The sequence below is a fragment of the Leucopleurus acutus genome, assembly GCF_964270905.1.
Source record: "Leucopleurus acutus genome assembly, chromosome: 8".
In the NCBI taxonomy this organism is placed as follows: domain Eukaryota; kingdom Metazoa; phylum Chordata; class Mammalia; order Artiodactyla; family Delphinidae; genus Leucopleurus; species Leucopleurus acutus.
Genome location: NC_139151.1, coordinates 108,800,168 through 108,817,048, shown reverse-complemented (window position 1 = coordinate 108,817,048; position 16,881 = coordinate 108,800,168). Strand labels below are relative to the sequence as shown.

The 16,881-nt window shown below is 66.1% G+C and overlaps 1 protein-coding gene across 1 annotated transcript in view; it reads left to right on the top strand.

The window, feature by feature from the left end:
• MUC5B (mucin 5B, oligomeric mucus/gel-forming) overlaps positions 1–14,494 on the top strand; it is a gene marked incomplete at both ends in the record, with an annotated part of 33,472 nt that extends 18,978 nt beyond the window's left edge. Inside the window, 25 exons of the mRNA XM_082845047.1 lie at positions 56–1,316; positions 1,973–2,443; positions 2,585–2,818; positions 3,080–3,624; positions 3,956–4,337; positions 4,424–4,710; positions 5,285–6,997; positions 7,116–7,297; positions 7,535–7,706; positions 8,463–8,710; positions 9,099–9,285; positions 9,543–9,768; positions 9,850–10,037; positions 10,108–10,177; positions 10,412–10,512; positions 10,803–10,834; positions 11,091–11,271; positions 11,669–11,773; positions 11,864–11,901; positions 12,318–12,434; positions 12,829–12,915; positions 13,027–13,149; positions 13,286–13,331; positions 13,490–13,598; positions 14,272–14,494. Of these exons, the coding sequence (XP_082701173.1) occupies positions 56–1,316; positions 1,973–2,443; positions 2,585–2,818; positions 3,080–3,624; positions 3,956–4,337; positions 4,424–4,710; positions 5,285–6,997; positions 7,116–7,297; positions 7,535–7,706; positions 8,463–8,710; positions 9,099–9,285; positions 9,543–9,768; positions 9,850–10,037; positions 10,108–10,177; positions 10,412–10,512; positions 10,803–10,834; positions 11,091–11,271; positions 11,669–11,773; positions 11,864–11,901; positions 12,318–12,434; positions 12,829–12,915; positions 13,027–13,149; positions 13,286–13,331; positions 13,490–13,598; positions 14,272–14,494 (7,328 nt within the window). The remainder of the gene's footprint in view (positions 1–55; positions 1,317–1,972; positions 2,444–2,584; positions 2,819–3,079; positions 3,625–3,955; positions 4,338–4,423; positions 4,711–5,284; positions 6,998–7,115; positions 7,298–7,534; positions 7,707–8,462; positions 8,711–9,098; positions 9,286–9,542; positions 9,769–9,849; positions 10,038–10,107; positions 10,178–10,411; positions 10,513–10,802; positions 10,835–11,090; positions 11,272–11,668; positions 11,774–11,863; positions 11,902–12,317; positions 12,435–12,828; positions 12,916–13,026; positions 13,150–13,285; positions 13,332–13,489; positions 13,599–14,271) is intronic.
• Positions 14,495–16,881: the final 2,387 nt, after the last annotated feature.

Below are 16,881 nucleotides of genomic sequence, written 5' to 3'. Positions count from 1 at the left end.
GCCCCCACTGCCACCACATCCACTGCCACCACCTCCACTGTGGCCACCTCTACAGCCCCCACTGCCACCATCTCCACTGCCACAGCCCCCACGACCACCACCTCCGCGGGCCCGCTGTCCACCTCACACCCTGAGACCAGCACGTCGGGAATCCCGGTGCCGACAGCCACCACCACCTGTGAGCCCCGCTGCCAGTGGACAGAGTGGTTTGACGAGGACTACCCCAAGTCCGAAGAGGCCGGAGGGGACGTCGAGTCCTACGACAAGATCAGGCGTGCGGGAGGGGCCGTGTGCGAGCAGCCCCAGGGCATAGAGTGCCAGGCCGAAAACTTCCCCAACGTGAGGCTGGAGGAGCTGAAGCAGCGCGTGCACTGTGACGTCAGCTTTGGCCTGGTCTGCAGGAACGAGGAGCAGGTGGGCCTGTTCAAGCTGTGCTACAACTACAAAATCCGCGTGCTGTGCTGTGGGTACAGCCACTGCAGGGAGCCCACGTCCCCCACCACCACTGCCACCACATCCACTGCCACAGCCACCACTGCGGCCACCTCTACAGCCACCACTGCCACTGCATCCACTGCCACAGCCTCCACTGCCACCGCATCCACTGCCACAGCCCCCACGGCCACCACCTCCACTGCCACAGCCACCACTGCCACCACCTCTACAGCCCCCACTGCCATAGCCACCACTGTGGCCACCTCTACAGCTCCCACTGCCGCCACCTCCACTGCCACAGCCCCCACTGCCACCACATCCACTGCCACAGCCCCCACTGCCACCGCATCCACTGCTACAGTCACCACTGTGGCCACCTCTACAGCTCCCTCTGCCACCGCAACCACTGTCACAGCCCCCACTGCCACCACATCCACTGCCACCACCTCCACTGTGGCCACCTCTACAGCCCCCACTGCCACCATCTCCACTGCCACAGCCCCCACGACCACCACCTCCGCGGGCCCGCTGTCCACCTCACACCCTGAGACCAGCACGTCGGGAATCCCGGTGCCGACAGCCACCACCACCTGTGAGCCCCGCTGCCAGTGGACAGAGTGGTTTGACGAGGACTACCCCAAGTCCGAAGAGGCCGGAGGGGACGTCGAGTCCTACGACAAGATCAGGCGTGCGGGAGGGGCCGTGTGCGAGCAGCCCCAGGGCATAGAGTGCCAGGCCGAAAACTTCCCCAACGTGAGGCTGGAGGAGCTGAAGCAGCGCGTGCACTGTGACGTCAGCTTTGGCCTGGTCTGCAGGAACGAGGAGCAGGTGGGCCTGTTCAAGATGTGCTACAACTACAAAATCCGCGTGCTGTGCTGTGGGTACAGCCACTGCGGGGAGCCCACGTCCCCCACCACCACTGCCACCGCATCCACTGCCACAGCCACCACTGCGGCCACCTCTACAGCCACCACTGCCACCGCATCCACTGCCACGGCCCCCACGGCCACCACCTCCACTGCCACAGCCACCACTGTGGCCACCTCTACAGCTCTCACTGCCACAGCCCCCACGGCCACCACCTCCACTGCCACAGCCACCACTGTGGCCACCTCTACAGCCACCACTGCTGCCACCTCCACTGCCACGGCCTCCACTGCCACCGCATCCACTTCCACAGCCCCCACTGTGGCCACCTCTACAGCTCCCACTGCCACCACATCCACTGCCACAGCCCCCACGGCCACCACCTCCACTGCCACAGCCACCACTGTGTCCACCGCTACAGTCACCACTGCAGCCACCGCCACTGCTGCTACTGCCAGAGTGGCCACCTCTGCTGCCACAGCCCCCACGGCCACCACCTCCACTGCCACAGCCACCACTGTGGCCACTTCTACAGCCACCAATGCCACCACCTCCACTGCCACAGCCCCCACTGCCACCGCATCCACTGCCACAGCCGCCACTGCCACCACATCCACTGCCACCACCTCCACTGCCACAGCCCCCACGACCACCACCTCCACTGCCACAGCCCCCACTGCCACCACATCCACTGCCACCACTGTGGCCACCTCTACAGCTCCCACTGCCACCACAACCACTGCCACAGCCCCCACTGCCACCACATCCACTGCCACCACCTCCACAGCCCCCACGACCACCACCTACACTGCCACAACTCCCACTGCCACCACCTCCACTGCCACAGGCCCCACTGCCATCACATCCACTGCCACAGCCCCCACTCCCACCTCTACAGCTCCCACTGCCACAGCCACCATCTCCACTGCCACAGCCCCCACTGCCACTGCATCCACTGCTACAGTCACCACTGTGACCACCTCTACAGCACCCACTGCCACCACATCCACTGCCACGGCCCCCATTGGCACGACCTCCACTGCCACAGCCCCCACTGTGGCCACCTCTACAGCCCCCACTGCCACCACCTCCACTGCCACAGGCCCCACGACCACCACATCCACTGCCACAGCCCCCATTGGCACCACCTCCACTGCCACAGCCCCCACTGCCACCTCTACAGCTCCCACTGCCACAGCCCCTACGGCCATCACCTCCACTGCCACAGCCACCACTGTGGCCACCTCTACAGCTCTCACTGCCACCACCTCCACTGCCACAGGCCCCACTGCCACCACATCCACTGCCACAGCCCCCACTGTGACCACCTCTACAGCTCCCACTGCCACGACCTCCACTGCCACAGGCCCCACTGCCATCACATCCACTGCCACTGCCCCCACTCCCACCTCTACAGCTCCCACTGCCACAGCCCCCACTGCCACCGCAACCACTGCTACAGTCACCACTGTGACCACCTCTACAGCTCCCACTGCCACCACCTCCACTGCCCCAGGCCCCACTGCCATCACATCCACTGCCATAGCCCCCACTCCCACCTCTACAGCCCCCACTGCCACCACATCCACTGCTACAGCCCCTACTGCCACCACATCCACTACCACTACCTCCACTGCCACAGCCCCCACGACCACCACCTCCACTGCCACAGCTCCCACTGCCACCACCTCCACTGCCACAGGCCCCACTGCCACCACATCCACTGCTACCACCTCCACTGCCACAGCCCCCACGGCCACCACCTCCACTGCCACAGCCACCACTGCCGCCACCTCTACAGCCACCACTGCCACCACCTCCACTGCCACAGCCTCCACTGCCACCGCATCCACTGCTACAGCCACCACTGTGGTCACCTCTACAGCTCCCACTGCCACCACATCCACTGCCACAGCCCCCACTGCCACAGCCACCACTGTGGCCACCTCTACAGCTCCCACTGCCACTGCATCCACTGCTACAGTCACCACTGTGGCCACCTCTACAGATCCCACTGCCACAGCCCCCACGGTCACCACCCCCACTGCCACAGCCACCACTCCCACCTCTACAGCTCCCACTGCCACCATATCCACTGCCACAGCCACCACTGCCACCGCATCCACTGCCACAGCCCCCAGTGCCACCACCTCCACTGCCATAGCCCCCAGTGCCACCTCTACAGCTCCCACTGCCACCACCTCCACTGCCACAGCCCCCACTGCCACAGCCACCACTGTGGCCACCTCTACAGCTCCCACTGCCACCGCAACCACTGCCACAGCCCCCACTGCCACAGCCACCACTGCTACAGTCACCACTGTGACCACCTCTACAGCTCCCACTGCCACCACCTCCACTGCCACAGGCCCCACTCCCACCTCTACAGCTCCCACTGCCACAGCCCCCACAGCCACCACCTCCACTGCCACAGCCCCCACTGCCACCGCATCCACTGCTACAGTCACCACTGTGGCCACCTCTACAGCTCCCTCTGCCACCGCAACCACTGTCACAGCCCCCACTGCCACCACATCCACTGCCACCACCTCCACTGCCACAGCCCCCACAACCACCACCTCCACCTCCACTGCCACAGCCTCCACTGTGGCCACCTCTACAGCCCCCACTGCCACCACCTCCACTGCCACAGCCCCCACGACCACCACCTCCGCGGGCCCGCTGTCCACCTCACACCCTGAGACCAGCACGTCGGGAATCCCGGTGCCGACAGCCACCACCACCTGTGAGCCCCGCTGCCAGTGGACAGAGTGGTTTGACGAGGACTACCCCAAGTCCGAAGAGGCCGGAGGGGACGTCGAGTCCTACGACAAGATCAGGCGTGCGGGAGGGGCCGTGTGCGAGCAGCCCCAGGGCATAGAGTGCCAGGCCGAAAACTTCCCCAACGTGAGGCTGGAGGAGCTGAAGCAGCGCGTGCACTGTGACGTCAGCTTTGGCCTGGTCTGCAGGAACGAGGAGCAGGTGGGCCTGTTCAAGATGTGCTACAACTACAAAATCCGCGTGCTGTGCTGTGGGTACAGCCACTGCGGGGAGCCCACGTCCCCCACCACCACTGCCACCACATCCACTGCCACAGCCACCACTGCGGCCACCTCTACAGCCACCACTGCCACTGCATCCACTGCCACAGCCTCCACTGCCACCGCATCCACTGCCACAGCCCCCACGGCCACCACCTCCACTGCCACAGCCACCACTGCCACCACCTCTACAGCCCCCACTGCCATAGCCACCACTGTGGCCACCTCTACAGCTCCCACTGCCGCCACCTCCACTGCCACAGCTCCCACTGCCACCACATCCACTGCTACAGCCCCCACTGCCACCACATTCACTGCTACAGTCACCACTGCCACCTCTACAGCTCCCACTGCCACAGCCCCCACGGTCACCACCCCCACTGCCACAGCCACCACTTCCACCTCTACAGCTCCCACTGCCACCACCTCCACTGCCACAGCCCCCAGTGCCACCACCTCCACTGCCACAGCCCCCATTGGCACCACCTCCACTGCCACAGCCCCCACTGCCACAGCCACCACTGTGGCCACCTCTACAGCTCCCACTGCCACCGCAACCACTGCCACAGCCCCCACTGCCACAGCCACCACTGTGGCCACCTCTACAGCCCCCACTGCCGCCACCTCCACTGCCACAGCCCCCACTGCCACCACATCCACTGCTACGGTCACCACTGTGGCCACCTCTACAGCTCCCACTGCCACAGCCCCCATGACCACCACCTCCACTGCCACAGCCACCATTGTGGCCACCTCTATAGCTCTCACTGTCACCGCATCCACTGCCACAGCCCCCACGGCCACTGCATCCACTGCTACAGTCACCACTGCCACCTCTACAGCTCCCACTGCCACAGCCCCCATGGCCACCACCACCACTGCCACAGCCACCACTGTGGCCACCTCTACAGCCACCACTGCTGCCACCTCCACTGCCACAGCCCCCACTGCCACCACATCCACTGCCACAGCCCCCACTGTGGCCACCGCTACAGTCACCACTGCAGCCACCTCCACTGCTGCTACTGCCACAGTGGCCACCTCTGCTGCCACAGCCACCACGGCCCCCACGGCCGCCAGCACCACCACCACTGTGACACCAGCCACGCCGCACACAACATGGCTGGGGAGCACAGGGGTGACCACGTCCCCCGCCAGCAGTGCCACACAAGCACCTTCCCTTTCCACGGGGCTGACAGTCCAAGTGACATCCTCGAGGCCCAGCCACACAGGCACGCTCCCAGTGTCTGCCACGTCGGTCCTCCCGACTCACACAGCCTCAAGGGGGCCCACCCTGATGTCGGTGACGACACAGACCTCCACGTCTCAGCTGCCGATGGGAACAGCAACGGGCACAATGGGCACCACCTCCACGGGCCCGCTGTCCACCTCACACCCTAAGACCAGCATGCTGAAAACCCTGGTGTCGACGGGCACCACTGGGGCCACCACCAGCACAACCAGTTGTCAACCCAAGTGCCAATGGACAGAGTGGTTTGATGTGGACTCCCCCACCTCGGGGGTCAGGGGCGGAGACATGGAGACCTACGACAACATCCGGGCTGCGGGCGGCAAGGTGTGCCAGCAGCCGCAGAAGATCGAGTGCCGGGCAGAGAGCTACCCCGAGGTGAGCATTGAGCAGATCGGGCAGGAGCTCAGCTGCAGCCTGGAGGTCGGGCTGGTCTGCAGGAACGACGACCAGAGGGGGAAGTTCACCATGTGCTTCAACTACAACATCCGTGTGTACTGCTGCGATGACGTCCGGCACTGCCCCACCACGGCTACCCCCCACCTCACCTCCACCACACTGCCCGCCACCAGCAGCTCCACAGCCACGGTGCCATGGCCCTCGACCTCTGCCGTGACCCAGACGGGGGCCCCCACCACGGCCCCTCCAGCTACACACGTGAACAAGACCACCTTCGGGACTACCTTGCTGCCCACCCCCGTGACGCCCAACACTAGGGCTACCACCTACACCCGCTCCCTGCACCCCACGGCCTCCCCTCAGGTCACAGAGCTCCCCACCAGGCCCTCCGAGACCACACCCGGACCCCCCATCACCACACCCAGCACAGGCCAGGCCACCTCCACCAGTGTGACAGGTCCCTCCTCCACGGGGACCACGCAGAGTGTCTCCACCCCCACCCGTGTGACAGGTCCCTCCTCCATGGGGACCACCGAGGGGGTGTCCACCCCAACCCGTGTGACAGGTCCCTCCTCCACGGGGACCACCGAGGGGGTCTCCACCCCCACCACTCTGACAGGTCCCTCCTCCACGGGGACCACCCAGGGGGTCTCCACCTCAACCCGTGTGACAGGTCCTTCCTACTCTGGAACCACCCAGGGGGTCTCCACCCCCACCCGTGTGACAGGTCCCTTCTCCCCTGGGACCACCGAGAGCGTCTCCACCCCTAGTCCCTCTGCCTTCCCGGGGTCCCCACCCACGACCACCAAGCCAGGCTTGCCCAGTGTCTCTCCTACAGGTCCCCTTTTGACTTCGCCCATATCGACCGCCCCCGGGTCCCCACCCACCACCCCTTCCTGGTCTGGGGTGACCTCTGGCAGCCTGGGGACCTTCTCCATCTCCACTGCCTCTCCCAACCCCACCACAGCCTGCCTTTGCCACGCCTTCGGAAAGCTCTTCCTACCAGGTAAGTGGAGCCCTGCAGCCTGGACGCTGGGTCCTGCGGGCCGTGTTCATGTGCCTGCCTGTCCGGGGATGCCCTCCTGTCCCCCTCCCTGGCTGACCCAGTGTCTCTGTGTTCGTAGGGGACGTCATCTACAACAAGACCGACGGAGCAGGCTGCCTCTTCTTAGCCATCTGCAACCAGCGCTGCGACATCGACCGCTTCCAGGGCCCCTGCCCCACCTTCTCACCCTCGGGGACCTCGGCCTCTGTTCCCCCAACCACCCCAGTTCCCGGCTGCAATCACACCATCCCTCCCCGACAGGTGTGCCTCCCGCCTCCTCCCTGTAGCGCCAGGCCCTTCTGTGTGCACAGGGTCTCGGGCGAACCCCCAGCCCCTCGGTGACCGCTCCACAGCTAGCTTGGCTGGAGGGAGGCGCGCGGGGTCTGGGTTAGCACCGGCCGGCCAGGAGGCGGGGCAGCCCTGCCCAGGCCGAGGGGGTCCTGAGGCTGCGGCGGCGGCGGTGAGTCCACCTGGTGAGCGCTCTGCGCTTCTCTCCAGGTGAATGAGTCCTGGACCCTGGAGGACTGCACGGTGGCTCGGTGTGAGGGTGACAACCGTATCGTCCTGCTGGGGCCAAAGCCGATGGGCAACGTCGTCTGCGTGAACGGGCACCTGCCCGTGCGAGTGCAGAGCGGGGATGGGCCCTGTGACTACAGCTACGAGTGCGAGTGTGAGAGCCCGCCGCTGGGGGTGGGGGGGGAGGGGATGCGCCGCCAGGCATTTGGGACACGCACATGTCCCCTGTGCCTGATGCCCGGGATCGCTGAGCCCACCCCCCGTCAGGCTTGGCGGTTTGAAGGGAAGCCGGGGGTTTCTGAGGTCAGGGAGAGGAGGGGATCATAACCTGAGGGGTCCTGAGCAGATTTCCCCATGGAGCAGCACGTGGGAGGGGGTGATCTTACAACCCCCGGGGTTCCTGGGGCAGCTAAAATGAAGGACCACAAACTGGGTGGTTCAAAACAACAGAAAGTGACTCTCTCCCAGTCCTGGAGACGAAATCCAAGATCCAGGTGTCTGCAGGACCGAGCTACCCCCAGAACTTTAAAGGAGGGTCCTGTCTGGCCCTTCCAGACTTGGGGCCTCAGGCGCCCCGGGCTGTGGCCGCGTCCCTCCCACCTCTGCCCCAGTCATCACGCGGCTTCCTCTCTCCGTCTCTTCTGTCTCTTAGAAAGCCACCTGTCGTTGGATTTAGGGCCACTCTGGTAACTCAGGATGACCTCACTCCATGATCCTTAATCACAGTTGCAAAGACCCTTTTCCCAAAGGAGGTCACGTTCTTAGGCTCTGGGTGGACGCGTCTTCGGGGCCCCCATCCAACCTGCTATACCCACGTCATAAACGAGAGGACTGGGGCCCTGGGGGCTGAGTGACTCCCCAAGGTGGCAGCTCTGGGTGGCACTGCGTGAGGCCTGTCCACACCCCCCAGGCTCCTGCAGCGGCTGGGGGGACACCCACTACGAGACCTTCGACGGCACCTCCTACTCCTTCCTGGACGATTGCACCCACGTCCTCATGCGGGAGATCCAGCCGCGCCACGGGAACCTCAGCATCCTCCTACACAACCACTACTGTGAGGCCGCCGCCAGCTGCCCCCGCGCCCTCAGCGTCCACTATGAGTCCATGGACATCGTCCTCACCACCACCCCTGGCGCCGACGGGCAGGAGGAAAGCCTGGTGAGTGCAGGCAGCAGAGCGGCACTGGCCTGTCCCAACCTGGTTAGGGAAGGCAGGGGCCAGCAGAGGCCCGGGAGCCCTGGTGCACATAGAGCGCATTTCCCCCGCGCGGAGGGCAGCTCCCATGGGGCCTCGGGGGAGGCAAAGGGCACGCTGCGACCTGGGGCCCCAAGCACAGTGACTCCTGAGCAGGGAAGCAGCGTGGGAGGGGCCCGCGGCCAAGAGCACCCTGGGACCCAAATGCGCCGACTGTGACCCCAGGCCCGAGGCGGCATCTGCGCTTCGGGGTGCAGGTGCCGAGGAGGGGGCCCAGCGTCCGGCAGGCAAAGCCCCAAAGGCCAGGCCGCTGCCCCCGGCCCAAGTCATGGGCTCCCGGTCACGTCCCCAGATCCTGTTTGGCCAAATGCCGGTGAGGCCGAGCTTCAGCAGGAACGGCCTGACCGCGACGGCGACGGGGGCCACCGAGATGAGCATTGAGATTCCCGCCGTCGGCGTGAGCGTCATCTTCAACGGGCGGGTCTTCCAGGCCCGGCTGTCCTACAGCCGCTTCGGCCACAACACCGAGGGCCAGTGCGGTGAGCAGGGCCCCGCAGGACGCCTGCTGGGGGAGCGAGGGGCCGGGCACCACCGCTGCGGGCACGCGCCCCCAGGCGGCCCTGGCTCTTGACCGCCTGCCCCCGCCACAGGTTCCCACCTGCTCTCCCTGCCACCTGCCCCGGCAGGAAGCAGTGTTTCATAGCTGACTGGCTGCCAGGGAAGTTGGGTGATGGAAGGGGAGAACAGGATGGTCCAGTGCCCCCCTAGAGTGATGCGCCTGCCCCGCCCTCCCCAGGCACCTGCACCAACAGCCGCAGGGATGACTGTCGCCGGCCCGACGGCACCATGGCCCCCACCTGCCAGGACATGGCCCGGTCCTGGCTGGTCGCCAACAGCAGCGGGGAGGGCTGCTGGGCACCGACTGGGCTGCCCCCGACCACCAGCCCCCCCTTGCCGGCACCCAGCACACCCACCTCCACTCCGTGTCCCCCGGAACCCCTCTGCGAGCTGATGCTGAGCCCGTGAGTCCTCTGCATGGGCTGGCGGTCGGGGGCAGCCACCCCCGGGGCATCGCCTTGGCCTCTGACCGGCCCTACCCACAGGGTGTTCGCTGGGTGCCACGGCCTCATCCCGCCCGGCCCGTTCTTCAGCACCTGTGTCAGCGACAGCTGCAGGCCCGGCCGCCCTGACCGCCCTGAAGCGCTCTGCCAGAGCCTGGAGGCCTACTCTGCGCTCTGCCGCGCCCGGGGCGTGTGCCCCGACTGGCGCAACGCCACCAGCGGGCTGTGCGGTGAGTCGGCTGTGGCCGCCGGGGGCCCTGGCCTCCTTGGCCCACCTGACACCCGTCCGTGTGTCCGCAGACCTCACCTGCCCGCCCACCAAGGTGTATAAGCCGTGTGGCCCCGTGCAGCCCAAGTCCTGTGACTCCAGGTGAGCCCAGCAGATGGGGACGGGATAGGACGGTGGGGACAGCAGGCCTCCCAGGCCTGCCTGAAGGGTCTGGGGGGACCCAGGAGGAGACCCACAGAGGGTCCGGGACCCCAAGCCCCAGATCTCAGGGTGCCCTTCCCCCACCCTGACCTCCGACCCTGGACTTCCGGAGTGACCCCAGCCCCCCACCATGCCCACTGCACTCCTCCTCGGACTGCCCTGGTCGCCTTGCAGGAGCCAGAGCCCGGCGAGCAGGGGGCTGGCGGAGGGTTGCTTCTGTCCCGAAGGCCACATCCTCTTCAACTCCCACACGGACGTCTGCGTGCCCGAGTGCCGTAAGCAGCCCCACACCTGGGCCCTCCCCAGCCCCGCAGAGAGGGATGCGGAGGGCCACGGGGCGGGTACGCCCCGGCCTGGCCCCGCCCACCCAGTTCTGCCAGCGGCGCAGGGTGGCCTTGAGCCTTCCTGAGCCCCCTCCTAAGTGACCACCCGCCTCGGGTTCTCGGGGGGCTTCTGTCCCCAGCAGGAAGAAGAGGCCTCTGTTGGGGGGAGGGGTGGCCAGGCCTGCTGGGCCCCAACCCCGGCACTCCCAGTGACCCCCTTTCTCTCCGTTCTTCCCTCCCAGCCTGCGTGGGACCAGATGGGTTTCCCAAATTCGTGAGTGTTCTGCCCACAGCTGTCTGACTCCTTGCTTGAGCAGAAGGAGGGAGGGCGTCCCCATCTCAGGGCGGCAGCTCTACCCGGGCCAGGGAGGGGCTGGTGTGGGCACCCCAGCGTGAGCTGCATCACCGTCACACGCCTGCTCCAGAGACGGGGAGGCTGAGGGCTGGGGCCTGACCCGCTGCTGGATGCAGCCCCAGAGGCCGGGGCACCACCCAGGAGCCCTGGGGGACCCTGAGCTGGTCTGTTCCAGCCCGGAGAGCGGTGGGTCAGCAACTGTCAGTCCTGCGTGTGTGATGAAGACTCCGTGTCGGTGCAGTGCGCCCCCGTGCAGTGCGAGGCCCGGGGCCAGCCACAGGAATGCGGCCGGGCCGGCTTCGTGGCCCAGACCAGGCCCCTGGCCGACAACCCTTGCTGCATGGAAACTCTGTGTGGTGAGGCCTGCACCCCAGGGGACCGGGTGGAGCGGAGAGACAGCAGAGGATGGCGTTGGGCACAGGCCGCCTGGCCGGCAGGCCTGCAGGGCGAAGGAGGGTTGCAGGGTCCTAGCTGGACTTGGCTGGACCACGAGGTGGGGAGGCCTCTTGGGCCTTCATTTTTCCACCTAAAAATGAAGCTGATGACCTCTGGTGTGCCCTGGTACCACCCAGGGTCTTGGGGAAGACCGGGGAGGTGACAAAGCGTGGGGACCCTGCAGGGCAGCAGAGAGCCGTCAGCTCCCATGGAAGGGGCGCTCTTTGGTCCAGCGAGGGTAGGTGTTACCCTGGGAACCAGAGTAGCCAGAGGCCAGAGGGCAGGGACACCCCAGGCAGCCCCCCAACTCTCCCACAGTCTGCAACAGAAGCACGTGCCCCCAGAGCCCACCCAAGTGTAGGCCGGGAGAGGAGCTGGCCTGCACCCAGGCGGAGGACAGCTGCTGCCCCACCTTCAGCTGCCGTGAGTCTCTGGGGTGGGGGTGGGGCCGGGGGCGTCTGAACACTTCCTTCCGCTGCCTGGGCAGGTCCTCAGCCCTCTCGTCCCTTCCAGGGCCTCAGCTGTGCACCTACAACGGCACCGTCTACGGGGTAAGGGCTCAGCTAGGTGGTCGGGGTAGGGCGGAGAGCGGGTCCGGGGTGGGCACATCCGCCGAGGGATGCCCCGTGTCCACTCCTCGTCTCCCCACGCCCAGCCCTATTCAGCCCCTCCCGCCATGACAGCAAGTGAGTCGAGGCTCCGGGCCCTATACAGGCACCTTCTGTAGAGAGCCTCTGGGAGCTTAGCTCTCCCAGCAAGAGCTTCGGGGCAGGACTGAACCCTCCCACCCCTCCTGCCTGCCCGGGGCCCCTGCCTGCCCTGGTCTGTGCTTAGCCAGCGGGCACATCCGTAATCCCATGTGAAGAGGAGAGACTGCTCTGTGGGCCTCACCGACACGGGGAGAGGCCCTGGCCCTGGTGCCCCTCCGGGCCCTCAGTGTCACCTCCCCTCACCCTGTCCACTGCAGGTCGGTGCAACCTTCCCAGCGGTCATTCCCTGCCACACGTGCACCTGTCTGTCCGTGGACACCCACGACCCGACCGTGCTGTGTGAGGAGGATGCCTGCGACACCACTTGTCCCCAGGTGAGACCAGCCTCCTGGGCAGACCCGGGCCCCTGGGGCAGCCCCCAGCCACCACACCCTAGGGTCCAGGAAGGGTCTCCAGCTCAGGCTTCACTGGGGTTTTTTTCTTCCCAAAGGGAGAGAGTGAAGCAGGAGGATGGTGGAAGGGGGGGTCTTGGGCGAGGGGCAGGACCTGCAGGGCTGGGATCAGGTTCCTGGAGGGCACAAGTGCAGAAGGTGCTGGAAGCAGGGGTGAGGCTAAGAGGGGACACTGGGGCAGGGTAGGGACACTGCCTCACAGAGGAAAGGCGCTGCTAGGGAGGCCCTGGGCCCCTGGGATATGGGCAGGAGAGCAGGAGGCTGACGAGCCAGGCTGGGGCTGAGGGACGTGACCCCTCCCCCCCTCTGTCCGCAGGGCTTCCAGTACTCGAGGGTGGCCGGGCAGTGCTGCGGGGAGTGCGTGCAGACGGCTTGCCTCACGTCCGACGGCCGGCTGGTCCAGGTAAGGGGGGCTCAGTCTCAAACCCCGCGCCCCAGAGACCCTCCCCGCCAGCTCTTCTCTGCCCACCAGATAATCCTCAACCCGGCCCCCACTCTCCCCCTTTTATTTCAGCCCAATGAGACCTGGGTCAACAGCCTCGTGGACAACTGCACGTTGTACCACTGCCAGGCTGAGAACGGGCCCCCTATGCTGACCCCGACGCCCGTCGCGTGCCCGGACGTGTCCAGCTGCAGGGTGTGTGTCTGGGGCTCAGGCCCGCCCCGGAGGCCCCGCCCATGCCCAGAGCCACACCCACCCGGGAGCCCCACCCACACCCACCCCAGGAGGCCCCGCCTGCCCCAGCTCGCTCTCTGTCCCCCTTCCCCCGCAGGGCATCCTCAGGAAAATCGGCTGCTGCTACTCCTGTGAGGAAGTGGGTAAGTCGAGGCCCGCCTTCCCGCCCCCAGCCCCGCCCACTGACTCCTCCCGAAGCCAACCCCGCCGCCGGAACCCGACCCTGAGCGGGAGGTGACGTGGGGGTGCGGCGCGGGCGGGGACCTCAGAGATCCGCCTCCACCGCCTTTCGTCTGCCCAGACTCCTGCCAGGTTCGCGCCAGCATGACGGTCCTGCGACACCAGGGCTGCGCCACCCAGGCCGCCGTCAGCGTCCCCTTCTGCGAGGGCTTCTGCCCAGGAGCGGCCCGGTGAGCGGCCCGCGCCTCCCCCCACCCCCGGGACACACGGGGACACCACCCGGTGCCCCACGTGTCTGTGTCCGTCCCTGGCCGGACACCTGGCGCTGGGCTGGGGCTGGAGGGCCCAGCTCGCTACAGGAAGGGAAGAAGGGCCGCCCCAACAGGGCTGCACCAGCCCTGGGGCCTTCCCTGACCCCCAGAGCCCAGCCTGGGAGAGCTTGGCTGGGCCACGTGGGGCAGGGCACCAGGGCTACCACCCAAAGGTCAGAGTCCACGTGCAGGACGGGCAGAATCCGGGGGGACCAGACTGTCTGGGCAGAGCTGCTGGCAGCGCCCCACCCCACCCCCGATGCCCGGGCTGCAGCCAGCTGTGAGCAGACGGGCTGGAAGAGGCAGGAGGATGGGTCCAGGCCTGGCTGGAGGGCTCCGGGCAGGTTCCTGGAGGAGGGGTCTGACAGGGTCAGCAAGTCAGAGGAGCTGTTGTGGGAAAGAAAGGGGGCCTGGCTGGGGAAGGTCGGGGTTCAAAGTGACCGAGAGCGCTGCCCGGGCCAGTACAGAGAAGCCCTGAGCGCTCAGGGAACAGGCACGGGGCCGCTGTCTCCCGACCCCCGAGAAACCAGGAGCCGGGCAGTCTGGGCGGTTGTGGCTGGGTGAGCAGGTCCTGAGGGCCGTACGTCTGCAGGTACTCCATGGGGGCCCGGGCCACACAGTGCCCGTGCATCTGCTGCAAGAAGACCAGGGCCCACCAGGAGGTGGTAACCATGCAGTGTCCCAACGGGACGGCCTTCCAGCACACCTACACCCACGTGGACGAGTGCAGCTGTGGCCCATCTTGCGTCTCCTCGGCCCAGGCTCCCGAGGACAGCACCCCCAACTTCCCGACCTATGGGTCCACCATTGTCTGACGCATTCTGCCCCCCTCCGCCCGCCCCACCTGCCGCACCTGGAGCCAGAACACGCACCACCCAACCACGGAAACCGCGGGAGCCCACGCACACCTTCCGTGGATACCACTGCCCCCGCCCACTTTACACCTGCCCCAGGTGAAACCCAGGCCCTGGCGGGTGACAGCGTAGTGAGGGTCGGCTTGAGGAGGACCCCAGGCTGGGGGGACCTGCCCTCAGAGCCCCTCCTGCCTGCTTTGGCCACCTGCCTGGCCTTCGGGCCCTGACCTTCATCTGAAACACAAGCACCCGCTCCACCCAGGCTCACCCCCCGCCCTGGTGTCAGAGGGATGCCCCGGAGAAAACTGCACACCCACTGCCGTGCTGCTCCCACGGCGGGCCTGTGTGCCCCCCACTGCCCCTCGAAGCCCCGCGGTGCACAGGTGCCCACTGGCTACACCTCTTGCAGCTGAGCGCAGACTGAGGCCTGTCCGGGCAAGGCCGGCTACCTGCCCACGTCCGGACCCCGGCCTGAGGCTCCGAGGGCCAAGGGACGGGCCCCGGCGGGGTCAGCACCCCACAGCTCCCGCTCTGCTCACCCAGCTCCCGTCTCTGAAAATAAACACCGAGCATCACATACATTTCCTGGTCCTGGCGGATGTCCCCTCCACGTGTGGGCCGGGCTGTCCAGAGGCACACCCCTGCTGGACCTCCGGGAGGGACAGGCGGGGCAGGAGGCAAGAGGCCCCCAGGGTCAGTCTTGGGCTGCGGGAGTACTGGCCAGAGTCAGGGGTCATCCGAAGGTTCAAACACGCGGGTTTTATAAGGAGGTTGGTTCACAGCTGCACAAAGACCAGACGAGCCAATGGGGGAGGCCCACGGGGGATGCAGAGGGCATCTGTGGGAAGCGCTCCCTGCGCCTCTGCGGGGCATCTCCTTCAGGCACTTGTCACACGTCAACTTGCTGTGTATCTGACCTTCGCTTCTCTCTCCACCGAGGGCAGGGATTGCTGCCTTTCTCTTCTGCTGCCCCATCCAGAGTGGAGAACACTGCCAGCACAGGAATGGGATGGGACGAGCTGGGGGCAAGGCTGGGGTGGTGCCCCGGCTTGAGTGTCCACATGGGCAGGGGCAGCTACGAGAGGGTGAGGCTTCCACCGGGGAGGCAAGGAAGCCTGGCGAGCGTGTGCGGGGCGGGGGGCTTCTGGGGCCTCCTGCATCTCGTGACCTGCCTCTGCGCTCTGTGTGCGCCTGCCCACCCAGGGAACGGCAGCCACAGTGATTTACATTGTCCCCCATGGGCTGCGGTCCTCAGCTCCTGGGGAAGGCGGGGCCTGTGGTCTCTTTAGTGGCCTTTCCTGCTCACGTCACCGAGGTCTGGTCAGGGCAGGCCACCCTGGGACTGGGCCGGAGCTGGTCCAGGAGGGCTGACAAGGTTACAGTTGCCCCCCTCGGTCACCACTGGAGTCAACTGTAAGCTTGCCGTCTCACAGTCTGATTTCCTGGGGCGGCGGCGGGGGCGGGGGGGGGTGGCTGTGGCCGAGTCATGCCCCAGCCGTGTCTTCGTTAACCCACGTGTAAAACAGCACTTCCTAAACGTCAGTCATTCTCAGGGCACGACTGCTTCCTTAAACCCACGCACCTCTTACAAAACTAAGCGTTTCCAAGGCACCTGTGAAATGAGTGTCCGTCTCCACAGACCAGAGCTCACGTGTGTGAAGTGTTTTCACCCGTCACAGACTAGAGCTCACTTTGGAGACCAGTGTCCAGATGTGCTCTCTGCAGGCTCGCTCTCTGCCTGGTGTGGAATTAATTAGGGAAACTGAGCTAAAGTTGGAGTCGGGACAGGCCTGCAGGGGAAGCTCTCATGCCCTCAGCGCATCATCAACTACCCCAAACAGGAAGAGACATCCCCCTGCACGCCCCTGACAGGAAGGCATCTCTACGGATCACCCAGCCGTCCGGAGGAAGGAAGGAAACTTCTCTCCTCCCACGGCAGCCCAGCCAATCAGAGACCGCAGCGGCCCAGCCCATGGGAAGCCTCCTTACTCCGGACCCCCAGCTCCTCCAATAGGCTCTGGATATCACAGCCCCTCCCAGCTCCCCCTTCTCCCCGTAAAAGCAAGAACCCCTTCCTTGTTCTCTGGATGTGCCTGTGGGCCACCACGGTTCACAGATACTGAGCTGCAATTCCTCTGCTATTCCCGAATAAACTCACTTTTGCTGGTGAAACAACTGGCTATGTTATTATTGAAGTCGACGCTGGACAAGCTGCACGCCACCTCCTTCCAGAGGCCACAACCCCACGGTCACTGAGGGCGGCTGAGACATGGGACCCTGGGAGCACCAGGCGCTGCCTCTCAGCCCCGGGCGGCTCTGTGCTCTCGTCTTGCTCCAGGCAAGGCTCA